The 15,732-nt window shown below is 48.6% G+C and overlaps 3 protein-coding genes across 4 annotated transcripts; 1 reads left to right on the top strand and 2 right to left on the bottom strand.

Moving 5' to 3' along the window:
- Window positions 1–1,893: 1,893 nt before the first annotated feature.
- LOC6549912 (NEDD8 ultimate buster 1) lies at window positions 1,894–7,270 on the bottom strand. 2 transcript variants are annotated; one of them, XM_001978628.3, is made up of 4 exons: window positions 6,766–7,270; window positions 4,297–4,738; window positions 3,354–4,154; window positions 1,894–3,255 (listed from the first exon to the last, which is right to left on the bottom strand). In XM_001978628.3, exons 1-4 carry the CDS (start codon window positions 6,864–6,866, stop codon window positions 2,779–2,781), a joined length of 1,821 nt encoding a protein of 606 aa, XP_001978664.2. In that variant the 5' UTR covers window positions 6,867–7,270; the 3' UTR covers window positions 1,894–2,778. The 2 variants fall into 2 exon arrangements, with proteins under 2 accessions (XP_001978664.2, XP_026838197.1); XM_026982396.1 differs by having other exon boundaries at window positions 4,612–4,719; window positions 6,770–7,270.
- A 651-nt stretch (window positions 7,271–7,921) lies between these two features.
- Window positions 7,922–12,673, top strand: LOC6549885. The gene is made up of 6 exons (XM_001978627.3): window positions 7,922–8,353; window positions 8,413–8,703; window positions 8,787–10,342; window positions 10,402–11,018; window positions 11,075–11,371; window positions 11,442–12,673. The coding sequence occupies exons 1-6, from the start codon at window positions 7,951–7,953 to the stop codon at window positions 12,535–12,537; spliced, it is 4,260 nt and encodes a 1,419-aa protein (XP_001978663.2). The 5' UTR covers window positions 7,922–7,950; the 3' UTR covers window positions 12,538–12,673.
- Window positions 12,674–13,036: 363 nt separating this feature from the next.
- LOC26526250 lies at window positions 13,037–15,706 on the bottom strand. Its single transcript, XM_015155959.2, is given in 4 exon segments — window positions 13,037–13,692; window positions 13,812–14,443; window positions 15,217–15,620; window positions 15,623–15,706. Coding segments are annotated over 4 exon segments (1,776 nt in total).
- Window positions 15,707–15,732: the final 26 nt, after the last annotated feature.

Here is a 15,732-nt window from a genome sequence, read left to right as displayed (position 1 = left end):
CTTCTAACTGTTCTTTTGTTCCCAGTTGAGCGTGTGCGTGGACTTAATTAGGCCGGCTTTTCGGAAAGTACTAATTGCAGCCCTGGGCCATCGCAAAACTGTACTTAAATCAAATGAAATGTCAAAACTATATGCGAAACCCTTCCGAAACACTGAATCCCGCGAACTAGAGCCACTTTTGAGAGCCAGTCGGCCGTGTAAAGAGGGCTATAACGCTCGCACTTTGTACCTGGCCCGGACTGCGCTAATGGATCGGAACCCTAGATTGATATAAGCACGAGAATGAGTTGACAAATCTAACGATTCCCGGATGGAGTTATAGATTCTGTTAAGGCCAAAATATATTTTAAGACTCACGTTTGGCCTATAAGCCTAACCTTCAATTCTCCTAACTTATTCTTAATACATTTTTTTTTTGTACTTAATGTGTATTTGATTAAAATGTTTGGGTTTATTCAATTTAATTTGAGAATGAGCTTGTACAAATGGCGATGGCAGTATAATTTACTATACCATAATCAATATAGGGGTATTTCAAATTGGTAAAGGTTCTAAAACTTATTGGTGAGTAAGTCTTGTTGGTATAATGAACTGGTAACGGCTGTATAATTTACTAATCATATCCAATATTGGGGAATTTCAAATTAAAAAAAAAAAAAGCAGCTTAATCACAGAAACCACAGAAAGAAAGTTCCTGGTGGAGATTGTATATAATTGCCAAGTGCCTTCAAATCCAAATTCAAGAGCCCACTCGCTTGAACCACGTCCATGTCTCCGCCCGCCACTGGAATTATGCCAACCAGAACCATTCTCATTCTGAGTTGGTTCTCCATGTCCATGTCCACGGGCCCAGAGCACATTGAAATGTGTCCAAATGTCCAAAAGATTCGCTTGGCTGCATATCAGTTGCGCGTAATGCCCAAAGTCATTATGGCAAAAATCGCAAAAAGACTAAACGTTAAAAATGCTGAAATTAAAACTATATATATGAATTATGAAATTGTTTATCGGAATAAAGCGAAGCGAGGAACAAAAACGGCCAACTAGAGATGGCAATCTGGAAACTAAAGTGGCAAAATGTTAAGCTAGAGTAATTCTATTTCGTAAACAAGCCCGAGACAAAAGAACGCTCAACTATGTACCATCCATAATAGTTCTCTAGATACTATTATTAGATTAGAAACGATTTTATAAAATATTGCACGTGGGCATTGTTCATATTTTGTATAATTTAAAAATCATTTCGGGTTCAATGGTTGAGTTAATGCTTAATCATTCCAAGACCCAAAATCTCAATAATTTGGAAGTTCGAATCATATATTTTGATTTTTCAAACATAACTAGATATCTTCTGCAACTTTCTTCAAAACGCTACGGTCCACTTAACAGGCAAGGATAAGTACATGTAGCTCATATACTCAATATAATATACTTAAGTTTTGCCATGTTCTTGGAAGAACCTCAAAAATGTATTAATTATATATATTTTTTTTAAAACGGTTTATTAATTGAAATAGGTGCAATTTAAAACACACTGTACTCTCCTCGGAATAATTCCGGGTTCAGTGGTGGGGTTCATTCACTGCCGATTTCCATTAAGCCCAAGCCATTATTATAGACTGCTCCGGAATAAGTACACATACGTGGATGCGAAGTGGCTTGAGTCAGCTACTGGCTTCCACGTGCTACCGCAGCACCCGACGTCCACTCCCACTTGAGGCACGCAATTGGAGAAGGGTTAATGGGGGGAATAGGGTTTCAAGTGTCGCTGGCTGACTCCAATCGGTGCCTGGCTGCTTTCCAATCGAGAATCGTGATCTATCCGTAGGCTGTTTAAACATTCTACTTGCAATTCAGTAGCAGGATTCTTGCTTTTTTATAATTTATTCAAGAAAACAAATTTCATTTCTAAAATTGTATATGTATCAGGTGTTTTAGCTCTATAAAATAAACACAAGTACAAAATGTTTGAGCCAGACTATATATGACAATTGAAAAGTATGATAACTAAATTCGTTTGCATATCACAATTAATTTCATGAAAGCAGATTCGTCTGCGATGTCTACCTATGATAAAAACTTCGTTCGCTGCATTGTTGAATTCAGACCAACAAGGATGTTTGGAACATATAATCTATCAGTATAAATTCAAGACAATATTAAGTACTCCTTACTCAGCTAAAGTGGTCTTACTTCTACCTGTAACATACTTCTCGCTCTGCGAGTAAGGTGTATAAATACATTTCACAGATATGTGCATATGGAACACCAATTGAATGATTTATAATATATAGTATTTAGTATTTAGCATTTAGCAAATCGTATAAGTTCCGCTCAATTAGTCGACGGGATGAGCTTAGTGAGCGGCGCCCTTTGGCCTCAGCAAGGTCACGACTGAGCCCAATCAAACGCCGCCGTTTTAGCTGGGCTCGAGAGTCAAGCGACAAAAATAAAAATAAAAATAAAGCTAAGCAGTGACCAGAGGCGCTAACAAGTTTCAGGTGGCTCCAAAAGGTGGATTCTGTCGCTGGATCGGCGTAATCACATTTCGCAGTTGCCAATGGATGGGGCAGGCATGTACTTATAAATCTTTATATGCCTGTTACTATTTGCCGACAAACTGGGCAAGCAACGAGGAGGGGGAGATGAATGCCACTTAAGTGCCATTATAAGACTGCGATTTGCAATATAGACAAGTCATGATTACAGTTATCTTGACAACCGGTTTTGGCTTTTTCTATTTTTTGTATAGATATAACAAAGGCAAGGCGAATGCAACTACTGCTGGAGCATATTGATATACTCAGTCAGGACCTTCTCCTCTTGGATCAGGGGCAAGTCAAGGTACTCCATATCGCTCAGACTGAGATCCGAGTTAAAGCGATCGTAGGCCTTGTAAGTTTCTATCTCGGAGCGAGCATGATTCAGAACAGCTTCCAAGAAGTGCGCTGGCAGAGCAGTTGGAGCCTGACCAGAGGCGTCCGATGTAGAGGGACCATCAAGATTCTGCCCTCCAGTTGCGGCCATACGTTCAACGTGCTCCACAATCGCCTTCAGTTCCTCCTCACTCTCTATGGCGCACATCAGGCTCTCGATGGCCTCTTCCATTTCATTGGATGCGTTCTCTAGGGCCACGCGCGAGTCGTTCTCGCAGAATCCCAGCTGGAGAAGCTGAGCCAGTTTGGTTGGGTCAATGGTGACCGGAGTATTGGGAAAAGCAGCGATTTCCTTTGCTTCTGACTGCAGCAGTTCCACCTAAGAAGATAATATTCACTTTATTATTAGCTTACAAACACATTTTGTTAACCAATAACAATTAGCCGACTTTTGAATATGTTCTAGACCACACTTACCGCAAAGGGTATATCATTGTTAGAGCGCTGTAGGGCGAGAACAGCCAGATCCTTTTCGTATCCCATATCATGGAGGCTGCAGACACTGCGGGGATTCACCCAGGTCCAATCCTTGGAATTGTTGCGCCTCAAGTGGCGCTCCATAGCTTGCTCGGACGCTTTGTACTTGTTGCGTGCGCTCTTGAGCTGCTGACGACGCTCATGAATAAACTGTATAGCGTGCTCGATGTCGTTGCCCTCGTTGCAGGAGCGCAGAGCCATGCGAGCCTCGGAGGGCTCGTAGCCCATGTCGGTCAGGAGAGCCAATTGGTTGGCGTTGATCTTTAGTGCACGTAGCAGGGAGTGGGCCGACTCCAAGCGCTCGAATGCCTCGTCGCGACGATTCTGGTGGAAGAGCACCACGCCCTGGAGCAGCTGAAGGCGCAAAATCAAAGCCCGTTCCGGGCAGTTCCTGCCTCTCAAGGAGAACAGCCTCTCCAAATTGTCACCGTAGCTAATGCGGAATCTGTGGCTGCAGTGGACCAAGCGTCGCTCAGCATCGGGGATTTGGGTCACATTCTTCAGGCAGAGATAGCACCACACTATGTCCAGATTCAGCAAAGCAAAGTTGTCCGCAGACTCTACAAACTTGGAGTCACAGTCGGAAAAGTACTCGTCGGCCTCCAAAAGCAGAAGCAGAGCCTCCTCAAAATTTTCGCGGTGCATGGCCGCACGGGCCTTCTCACAGAATCCCAAACCCATGAGCAGCGCCTTATGCTCGGAAGGCGGCAAAAACACTTGGCTGCCATCCTGATCCTCCATCTAAGCAAGACAAGAAAGTACAAAAATGAAAGGTTATAATTAAAAAAGAAGTGGTGGTTCCTCGCTGGACTTCTCTCATAAGACATACAACTTCATAACTTCATAAACAAACAATTCACTTGATTGATCCCGATTCATTCACCTCTATTAGGCTATTCTTCGAGGACACGATAGCCTGCACATCAGCCTTGATGCGATTGATCCTTTCGTACAGGGCTTCGCCAGTATTATCTCCATCGCCCACGATAACATTCAACTGCTGATTGTTCTCCAGCTGTTGGTCGGCCAATGTGGCATGGGCAGACACAATTTTTCCGGCAGCGATGCACTTGACGTGCTCAGCATTCGGCAACTCGAGTTTCTTGGCTATGTCTGCCTGGAGTTCGGAGCCCAGGATGTCCAGGTTGCACTTAATGTCCACCATAGTGGCACCGGTGTGCTTGTCAATGCGGCGTACCTTGAACGTGGCTATTCTCCTGAGCGCATTCTCCTGATGCTCGGTCCAAATGAAGGTGCAGCGACTCATATCGATTCCCACAATGCTGCAGTACTTCTGGGACAGGATCTTTAAGGAAATGGATACCCGTAGGACGAATTATTCGATGTTTTAAAGTATTACTTTTGTAGTCGAACAAAGTAAAGCCACTGACTTCCGAAGTTCAACTGAGATTTGATTGAGTGCTATACTTTTGACAGCTAATGCCCTAAATCCCTATTTATAGAGAAATGAATGATACATCAAGAAAGCAATTGCATTTTCACATGTAATGTGCAACTAACAATTCGAAGTCTTTTGCAGTGTGCAATGTTCAGCACACGATATATTCAATAAGGGAATTTTATTCTCTTTACGATGATGGGAAAATTTGTTCAACAAAAATTTTCAACAACAAAAATACGAGTTATTTAAGAAGAAAATGACCACTATTAATTCTCAAAAGAAGAACAAGGCATTGGAATCACTATATAGTTATAATCTGCCAATTATAACACTGCAGAATGCAAAAAAAATTAAAATTAATGCAGATCAGTCAAAGCTTAGCAACGATGGCACATGGCAAGCGTATTTGCACCGAAATCAGGGTATTGATAGATTATTATAAATATAGAAAGACAATTGCTGAAATAGCAAACAATTGAGTTTGTCTAAATCGTCGGCACAATTGTTCAAGAAAACTGGGGACATTTAAAATAATATTGCAAATAGAGGCAAATTATAAAGGCTGATCGTCGCCAATCATTTTGGCTTCAGAGTGGTCGCAGAAACTTGGCAAAAATTGGACGCGACTGCAGTTAAGAAATATTGGATATGGTTTCTATAAAGTATGTTCTGTTATTATTTATGTACTATAGCATACCCAATAATTTATCTGACTCGTAGGCGTACGCCTCGTCAAAAAAAGTGTTTGGCAATGGGACACAATCAAATTGATGAAGCTAAATTTGATGATAGTGATATAGATAGATGATTTGATAGGACAGAAACATACCATAAGGACTGCCTTAAAAGGACAATAAGGTTTCCTGCAAGCACTATGATATGGGGATGTATGTCTGCCAAAGGATTAGGAAACTGAATTTTATAGAAGGGACAGTTGATGCTGAGAAATATATTAATATTGTTGAAGAAAGTTTGCTGCCATCACTACCAGAACTGGCAGATTGTGGCGAATTCACTTTTCAGCAGGACGGAGCATCATCGCACGCAGCCAAAACAACCAAAAATTGGCTGCAATATAAGCAAATGGAGGTTTTAGACTGGTCATCACTTAGTCCGGATCTAATTATTTGGTGGCTAATGAAAAGAGCGCTTCGCTATGAGCCACAAAGAAAAATTTCTGACCTCAAAATTAGTTGCAAGAGATGTGGCACTCGATTTCTCGAGAACATTGCCAAAATGTGTTAAAATCAATGCCAAAACGTGGTAAATGCGTAATACAGGCCCGAGGCAAAGACTCTAGAATAATAATAATAACTAGAATAATAATAATAATAATAATTCTAGTGTCTTTGCCCGAGGCGACGCTCACAATTGTAATATTAATTAATTTGTTATATTACGCAGCGCTCGAATTAATAGTGGTCACTTTTTCTTATCTTTAAGTCTACCTTTTGAATAAATTACTCATATTTTTGAGACGGACGGACAGGCGGACGGACGGACATGGTAGACTCGGCCATTGATCCGGATCATGAATATATATACGCCTTCTACCGGTTACACCCTTTTCAAGGAATCTAGCATAAAAAAGCGTACCTAAAATGCGGCACAAGACATTTTAAAAGAAGCTTCAGCTTACCGAAACCAGCCTCCTTGCTTGTTAAAATGCGCTTAATTATATGGTTGAAAAGATGGAGAACAAATTGGATCTTTAGAAGCTTGATCCTTGGGAATCCTGCTAAAAATGTATCCTCAAATGTTTTATCTTCGCAATGAAAAGTTGTAACACTATGACACTTGTTCTAATTTTTTAGTGCAAATCATTCTAAAATAGAGGCACATTTTCTTCGATTTTTATCGGACAACTTTGTGTGACACATGCATTCCGAATATAATATTCGGGATGCCAAGCATATTGTTATCGGAATCCAGTCCAGGTGGTGGACATACGTACCTCCAGGGCGCCAGTAGTAGGGCTCCTGCCACAGCTTCCCGCCATCGGACAGGAGGAGAGCCCGGTCCTGGATGATTATGTTGTCGGGTTGCGACATTTCCGACTTTGACTTTGACGATGACCATGACGATGAAGATGACGGTGACGGCGCCAAAAGTGTGGCGAAAGGCGTTGGTGAGCACACGTCACAAGGAAAACGGGCAAGTTCCTAATATTTACTATTTAAAGTGATGCGATGTTGTGGTTCTTCTTCTTACACCGCGAACATGTGTTTTTCGGCGCGCAAGCAGAAAGAAAGATGCGCAGCCGGCGATTATTGCGAAGTGGTGTGGTGTGTAGTTGGATTATGTTTTGGGCGAGTGCCAAATAAGAGTTGGTTACGAGAATTGGGTTATTTCATGTGAATTGAAACGACCTGCGTCTGGTGAAATACTCGGAATTACGACTTTATTGTCGCTAACAAGAACTGAACTGGCCACTCGATAGCTATCGGCTCTCGCAGCACTTAGACAACTGTCACCTTGAAGGGCCCTCTCAAAAGCTAAGAGCTCTGCCGAAGCCTACTCATCAATTAAAATAGCACAGTATTTCTTTTTAAAGCGCATTTAGCAAGAGCAGATGTGTTTAGTGATTTAGTTTGTTTTGTTTATCTACTTTGCAGTGCAAGAATCTCATAAAGCAGTAAAGCAGTTCTCCCGCCAGTGCGGCATAGCGCAATCAGCTGTCTGCACAACCATAACCTATCGATAGTCAACTGCCAGCTTTTTAGCGGCGTTGTTTTGAATTTAAATTCAAAATATTTAGGTGGAAATACAACATTCCGCCTCCACACGAATTCATTGCAAACTGGCTAAGCATTAAATTGAATCAAGTTAAATATTAAAAAGCACAAGCTGCCGCCGCTACAGCGAACAAATACCTGCAGCCAATAAGCTCTTTCATTGAATACGATTTCCCAGGACTCACTTGTCATATATTGCGTCTTTTTTGGAGCACACTACGCCTTTCGTCCCGCAGACATACAGAGAATACAGCTGACGCCGCGGAGAAGCAACCCCCGTCGATCGACCTGACCTCCTCCACCCTTATTTCGCTCGTTCTCCAGGCGGCAGCACCTGTCCCATTTCGCCGGCGGTGGTGGTTTCCCACCTGGAAAACGCTCAGTTGCTGAAACGCGGCGCATGTACACGTTGGTCAGGAGGTCTGTACGAACATACGCACGCCAACTGCGAGTCGCGATTCCACCCGATCCTCCAGTCCCTGCCGGCATGAAGATCCGCCAGCTGCCGGCGAGCACGACAACGCTCTCGTTCCGGGCGAAACAGCGCGATGTGGGCGGCATTGGAATGCCCTGCGAGCGGGAGCGGAAGCACGAGGCCGCCAAGCGGGAGCGGGAGGAGCAGCTGAAGCGGGAGCGGGCCACGGCGGCTGCGGCAGCGGCGGCACAGCGGGTGCGCCAGCATAATCGCAGGATCAGCGCCGAGCGCGATCCCGGCAAGCGGAGGATGCCGCAGTCCAAGGAGCGACTCCAGGCAGCCGGCCTGGGCAGACCCGTGTTGGGCTGCACACCGAATGTGCCTGGAGGTGGGCCTCTAGTAGTTGAAACTAGTAAGCTATCGTTGATAATCACATTCTCTTTGCAGTCTCGAGGGGATCAGCATTGGCGCTGGGAGTCGGACCACCCGGACCCGCCACCCGCACAGGAAGAGCATCCAAAATGCTCGTACCTTCGCCTCAGAATCGGATTGAGGAGCAGGATGACTCCGATGCCAGGGCCGAGCGGCTGAAGGAACAGCTCGAGGAACTGGCCGCCATGTCTGAGCAGGAGTTCGAGGTGAAGTTCCGCCAGTGGCTGGACCAGGAGGGGATTGCCCGGGAGATGCACTCGCACCTGCGGGTGGAGCTCATCCACTGCTTCAATAACACGGCACTCGGTGGGTTACATCACATCTTTCAGCAAGTTTCCTTAATTTTCATTTGCGAACTCCACCTAACCATGCATCCATTTTTCCACCAGGCCAGCTCTTGAGCAAGGCTGCTGGCGTGCAGATGGCCCACTCCCACGCCCTGCTCCTTTCGCCACTGGCAATGGTGCTGCACACGCTGGTGGCGGAGTTCCTGCACTCCCAGAACTGCCACTTCACACTGTCGGTCTTCTGCAGCGAGACCCCGCATCGCAGCCAGCTGCCCGACTTCAGGAGTCGGCCGGAGTTTCGATTCCAGCCGGAGGAGCTGCGTACTGTCGTGGCCGCCATCCTGGGAGAGGAGGGTGCGTTAGCGGATCCGGAATTTGGACAGTTGGCGGAGGCCCACTACGAGGAGGATCTGGCTGGGCAGACGCAGTGCTTGCTGATGGCTGTAATGCGAACGCTGGTGGAGATCAGGAGGACTGTGCCCGCGCAGGAGGTGGAACATCCGGTCCCTGTGCCTCTGCACGACACTGCCTGTCAAACGGAGCCCTCCGCCTGCGTGGAAGCTCGTCCCGAGGTGGACACCACTTGTCTGTATCAGGCGGAGGAGCACGAGCTGATTCTGGGCGCCGATGGCCGGAGTGTCTTTGTGGGCGGTCGTGTCTCGCAATCTCTGCATTCCGTGGAGCGGCAGCTGAGTCAGTTGATGAAGAATCTCCGCCACTTGGCCAAGTCCTGTGCCCCGCCCGTCGAGGTGATATCCTCGTCTAAATTCGAGGATCTGCTGAAGAAGGAGCTGCGCGAAAGGGAGCGACTCCTGAAAGCTGGCCAAGCCTTCAATCCCGCCGACGCGGTCATCAAAATAGCCACCGGGGACAAGGGAGAGAAGCCGGTGGTCACCAGTGGCCGGAATAAGAACAATGTGGTTTACTCCGACGTGGGACCCATTCAAGTGCCAGCCCTGGATGTGGCCATTCCTCAGCTGCCCCGTCTGCACAGCGAACAACTGGCCAGTCTGGCCATGATCCGCCAGGCCCTCGAAAAGGTCCAGAAAAAGACGCGTCAGCCGCAGGGCCGCATGTACGTGTCCATGGAGCGAATGGAGACCCTGATGGGGGATGTGTGCGGCTGTGTGCAGCTGCTCGGCAACGTGCTCAATCTCTCCATGGAGCAAGAGCACTCTGTGGGCATGCACAAGGGCTTCAAGTTGGGCTACCGCGAGGGCTTTGCCCACGGTCACTTCATGGGCGTGCAGGAGGGTCAGAAGCTGGAGCAGAAGAAGCGGCGAATGGAAAGGCCGCCGCCCGAGAAGCGGGAAACCTCCGTCCAAACGGAGAGCATGACACCCACCGCAAGCAGGGCAACCCAAACATCGAGGAAGCTGGCTCACAGGGAATCTGTCATCACCCAAACGGAGCAGAAGCAATGGAAGGATGCGGGGAATCAGGCTACGCTCGACCGGAAACCCTCACAGAAGTCCTACGAGCAGTGGATCCACGAGATGCTGCACAGCTCCAGCGGTCAGGTGTTCCTCGAACGGGTGGAGCTCTCCCTCAACAAGGCACTGGAGCTGCAAAAGGAGCGGCTCAACGAACTCTACCAGGTGAAGTTGCGACACCAGGCGGAGATGGTGCGTCTAAGCACGCGGCAAAATTCCTGGCGGGTAAGTCTCTCGGGGATTTCCAATTCCAATTAGCTAAAACCATATATTCTATATTCCAGGTACTTTGCAAGCGTGTGGAGCGGGACTCGCAATCGTCGTCGGAGGCACGCGACCTGGTGCAGAAGATCTTCCGACTGCTGGAGCACTACGAGTCTCACCACCACCAGCTGGCGGAGAAGATCCAGCAGACGGAGTTGGCAGCGGACCAGGCGGCTCGCATTATGCCCATGTGGGCGGACGAAGGTGGCGGGGGCTCCGCACCTGGCAACTGGAACGCGGTGATACTCAACACGCCCATTTCCAATGGGGTCTGCACTCCGAGTCCGGCTCAGCCTGCCACGGATGTAGGTAAGCCCCATGTGGAGCAGCACACATATCCCGGCCTGGCATTGTTGGCACTGGCTCCGCCAGGTGGAGTTCCAGTTGCAGGCGCCTTCGTGCCCGTTACTCCCCGACTTTCTGCTCACCTCCTAGCAGATGCTGAGCCCCCTGCTCCTCTGGTCCCAGTTGTGCGGCTCTGCAGTGATCCTGCGAAGAAGGCGAAACGACCTGTTCCTCCGAGTAGCGTTCCAGCAGCAACCGACAGTGTTCATCCTACAGCCAGCGAGACCAATGCTTCCGCATTCCGAAGTGGCGCCGTATCTGGAGATCTGCGTCCAGCTGACAGTAGAATCCAGTGAGTTTTTAATCTCCAAATCCCTGTGCTTGGTCATATCTATGGTCTGCTTTCAGAGATCCTGCTACTCCAAGACAGCCGTTTTCTGCTCCTTTATCTGTGCCTGCTCCTCAAGATCCTTCACCACCTGAGCCCAGTGTGCTGCCCTCCACTGCAGCACAGCAACCTGCGTCATCTGATGAAGCGGTTCCTCCACCAGGACCTTCCCAGTCTTCTATTCCTCGGAAGCCGTCTATGCACTCGGTGGCCACCAACACCACAACTCCACTGCCTCCAAAAGTGGCTCCTCTCAAGCCGTTAAATAGAAAATTCCCAGAAGGACCGAGCTTCGAGGAGGCTCTGCTAAGTGCCAAGTGAGTTATATTAGTAATAGTTATCCCTTGAATTATATGTACATAAAATCACTTATATGACTTCCGCCAGGAGCCGCATGCTGCAGCTGGAACAGGAGAGCGATCTGCTGGAACAGAGTTTCCTCAGCTACATGGAGAAGACCAACTCGAAGACAGCCGCCCATAGGTCCACGGAGGATGCCTCCAAGACCCGGAGGATCCGCTCCAGGTGCCTGCGGGAACGAGAGCAGATGCATCGCACTATGGACGGTTTCCGGGATTGGCATCGACGTGTTCGCAAGGAGGACGCAGCCAGTGTGGATCAACTGGAGCAGCTGCAGAGCCAGCGAGTTCTACCCGGCGCCATCTTGGACTCCAAGGCGTCCTCGCCGCTGTGGCTATCGGAACTGGACGAGGGACACGAACAGGACAGCTATCCCTTTACGAATGCCATCACCGAAGCCAGGAACAAAGTGCTGGACAAGATAATGCCAGTCGGCAGGGCGGAGGAGCAGAAGGAGAAGCGTGCCGTTCAGAAGAATTGGCTAGCCAATCTAGCCGATCTGCCATTGCAGACTCCTGAAGCTGAGAATCCGATCAAGCCGCCGAAGCTGGATCGCCTACAAGTCAGTATGGCGCCCGATGGCGGTGAGATGAACTTGCTCCTCCAACGGGCCAAAGACGCCCTCGGCCTGAGAGCACCAAATCCGCTGCTGGACAGCAGCAGCAGCAGCAGTTCCAGCATGGAGCTGCCCTCCTTGACGGCCGGCAGAGCGCCCAGTACCAAGTTCCAACAGTCCATGGCCAGGATGCAGTTGCTCTTTGGCGGCGCAGAGGCAATGCGACCAGCCGCGGCTTCAGTCGCGCTCGAAATATCAGGAAGACCTGTAAGCGCACCCACCGCAGCATCGGGATCGGGATTGGGATTGGGTGAGCACTTGGTGCTGCCGAAACGCCCCCACACGGCGCCCACTCTGCACACAATCAGCGAAACGGAACCAGGCGCTCATCCTTTGGATTCCTACACATCCAGCTCCTCGCAAAGCACTTTGCCCGGAAGATCGCCGGGCGAAGCTTTCCAGGATTTGGTCACGAGCGCCGTGGCAGATGGAGGCCGGCGGCGAACGCGGGAGTCTGGTGCGGAGGTTTCCTACAGCCAGGCGTTCTGGAAACGCATAAACCTGTAAAGCAATCCGGCAGAGAACCTCCAAGACTCCAAGATTTATGTTTGTGGTTGTGCATCCCATGTTCAACATTAAATTGTATCATTAGAACCAATGTCAATAGTTTAAGCCTTTTTTTTATCATAACGACAGCAATCAACATTAAATTATATCGTTAAAATGGTTCTCCATAGAGAATATCTTCACAATTATAAGATATTAATAAAACTCGTGGTGTTTTTGGCCAAAATTGTGCGCATTTATTCATTTTTGAAGACCTATTTCGAATTTTACTACTCTTTTCACTTGTGTATATTTTTGATAGAATTTTTGATGCCTAATTGTGCGCTCAGTGTATCAATTTTTAAGACCTGCTGGGACCATCTATATATTGTATATCTTTAAATAGTTTATTTTTGCAATAGACATATATTCATACTTTTGTCACCTTACGTCCGAAAAAAAAATGCTAGCTCTTCGTTTCTTTGGCATTATTGATACCGAGTTTGTGGGTACGAGTATCTTAGACGGCGGTGCCATTGATGAGGTCGTAGGGATCCCTCACCTGGCCCATGCCAAACAGACTGGCATGGGATCGTCGTCGCTCCCGCTCGATCTCGTCCAGGTCGAAGGCATCGCTCACGAAACTGGACCTACGCTGTGGATCGTCGAATGCGTAGCCGCGCTGGAATTTCGGTGGTCCGGAGACGGGGGCCGAGGGCCCAGGTGCTCCACTTACTGACGTGGCAGCTGGGTAAATGGGCTGCGGATGCTGCTGATAGCCAATCGAGTAGTTCGACGGCGACGAGGGAATCGCCGTGGGCCACTGCACCTGACTCTTGGGCGCCACCACCTGGGGCAGCGTCAAGGTGGAGGACACGAAGCGGCTCTGCGGCTGATTCAGCATCAGCTGGGAGAACCTCTGCTGGCTGGAGCCCAGTGGGTAGCCTTGGGAGGCCAGCGAGTCGGAGGACTGCCGCAGGAAGCAGCGCGGCAAGGTGCGACTCTGGCCGAGATCAGCTGGCTGTGGCAGGGACATCCGCATGCCCGGATAGCCACTCGTTCCCGGGAAACTGAGATCCGTGTGCAGGGACAGGTTCGAGTTGAGTCTGCGCAGCGGCTGTCCCATGGAGTCCACGCACATGGACGTGCGACGCGGCACCACCAATTGGGCATGGTCTGGAATACAAATAATGTTTTACCAATCATAGGTTTTCCTATTATTCTAAGAAACAGAAGTTTTGAATGTAATTGACAACTTATTAGATTGAAATCCGTTGGATCTCCTGGAACCTCACCTCCCACTACATAGAGATGATCCTCCTCCATGCGGTTGAACTGCCTGAAACCGTGATCATCGCCATCCGCATCGTCGTCGTCGTCGCGATGCGGAACGTCCGGTGCTTCCTCCCGCTTAGCCTGATCCTCCTGCTCCTCCTGCTCCTCCGCCTCATCCCCGCCACTGATGTAGTAGATGTTCTTTGGCTTGCTGCGCATTCCAGCTCGTCGACAGAACTCCTCGAAGAGCTCGTCCTTGGTCTTCCGGAGGCCCCGCTTCAGGCCACACAGGCGCGACTGATCCTCGAACTGCGAGTGGGAGGATGGGGGATGGTTTGAGATCTTCGTGTTCGTATTGGTGGCCATGTTCCGCTGCTGCTTTCGTTTCATTTGGGCGGAGGGCGGCGCTGGAGCAGGATATATTTCCGTGGCGGTAGAGACGGATCGGGTGAGCGGAAATTCCTGCGGCAAGTCGGCGAAGAGGGCAGGTGCGGGTAGTGGGTCGGCAGCGGAGGGGGCAGGTGGAGCTGGCTGTGGGGCAGGAACGTGGGCGGAGGACACTGACGTATCCGTGCAAAGCTCATTCAGCGACTTAGCGAAGCTGCGCGAGTGCAGATTGCACTTGGACACAGCTGGCTTTTCAAAGTAAAACCTAAAAAAGATTCAATACTTCATTAATAGCTTTAAACAAAATACATATATTTGTTATATTTTGAAACTGAATTGGAGAGACCTCGTTGCAGCGTAAATTGAATGCTTTGGCATGCAGAAAGAAGGGGTCATTTCTAAAGACGGACGGATATACGGACATACGGACGGACATACGGACGGACATACGGACTTACGGACATACGGACGGACATACGGACAGATCGGCTAGATCGGCTGAACACGGCTCCTTTTACCTTTAACGTGCAACTTGCGATTTAGAGGTATAATCAATATGGCCTAAGTAATACATATGAAGAATTCATAGTCGAACTATATTTAAATATTTGGATCTGTGCACTTTAGCTGCGTAACAGGTATCTGGTAGTCGAAGCATTCGGCTATCGAGTTCTGTTATTTGACCCATTTGTCATTATGACCCAACAGCAACCGTCTAAGATAATATTTGGTAAAACACCAATACGGACGGACATACGGACGGACATACGGACAGACATACGGACATACGGAAAGACGAACAAACATCGCTAGATCGGCTGAACACGGCTCCTTTTACCTTTAACGTGCAACTTGCGATTTAGAGGTATAATCAATATGGCCTAAGTAATACATATGAAGAATTCATAGTCGAACTATATTTAAATATTTGGATCTGTGCACTTTAGCTGCGTAACAGGTATCTGGTAGTCGAAGCATTCGGCTATCGAGTAACAGCAACCGTCTAAGATAAAATTTGGAAAGACACCAATTGCTCACCGCCTCTCCAGGTCATTGTGCAGATAGAGATTCAAATTCGATCCGGCATTCGGATGCTTGCGACATGCTCCTGGAAGGGTTTGGGTCTGTCCGGGATGGCCAATCTGGCCGGGCATTGCAGTGTGTCCTCGTCCCGCATCGTGGACCTGGTGGAGTCGCGAGTTTCCACTCCTCAGGATGCCATGCGATGGCTGCGCCGCCGGCTGCGGTTGGTGCGGCGCATGGTGAACCAGGCCCTGGTGACCCTGACCCGCACTATTAAGTCCTTCCTGGCTGGCTGTGGTGGTGCCGGGCTGCTTGTACCGCTTGTAGGAATCGCTCAACGGATGCTGGCCCTCCTTGAACTTGGCGTGGATGTTCGCCACGCTGAAACAGGGCAGGCGCTGCAGGGAAATGTACATACATATGAAAACTAGAGCACGTGAAGCACACAGGGAGCGCAGGAGAAGATGCTGCTAGTCCCGGAGGACTCATCCGGCGTCGCTTGCATTTAAGCTGAAAGGTTTCTGCAGTCAA

This window comes from Drosophila erecta, unplaced genomic scaffold (genome assembly GCF_003286155.1).
Source record: "Drosophila erecta strain 14021-0224.00,06,07 unplaced genomic scaffold, DereRS2 tig00000126-arrow-pilon, whole genome shotgun sequence".
Lineage (NCBI taxonomy): Eukaryota > Metazoa > Arthropoda > Insecta > Diptera > Drosophilidae > Drosophila > Drosophila erecta.
Note: the sequence above shows the minus strand (reverse complement) of the source record. Positions and strands in the feature narration are given on the sequence as shown.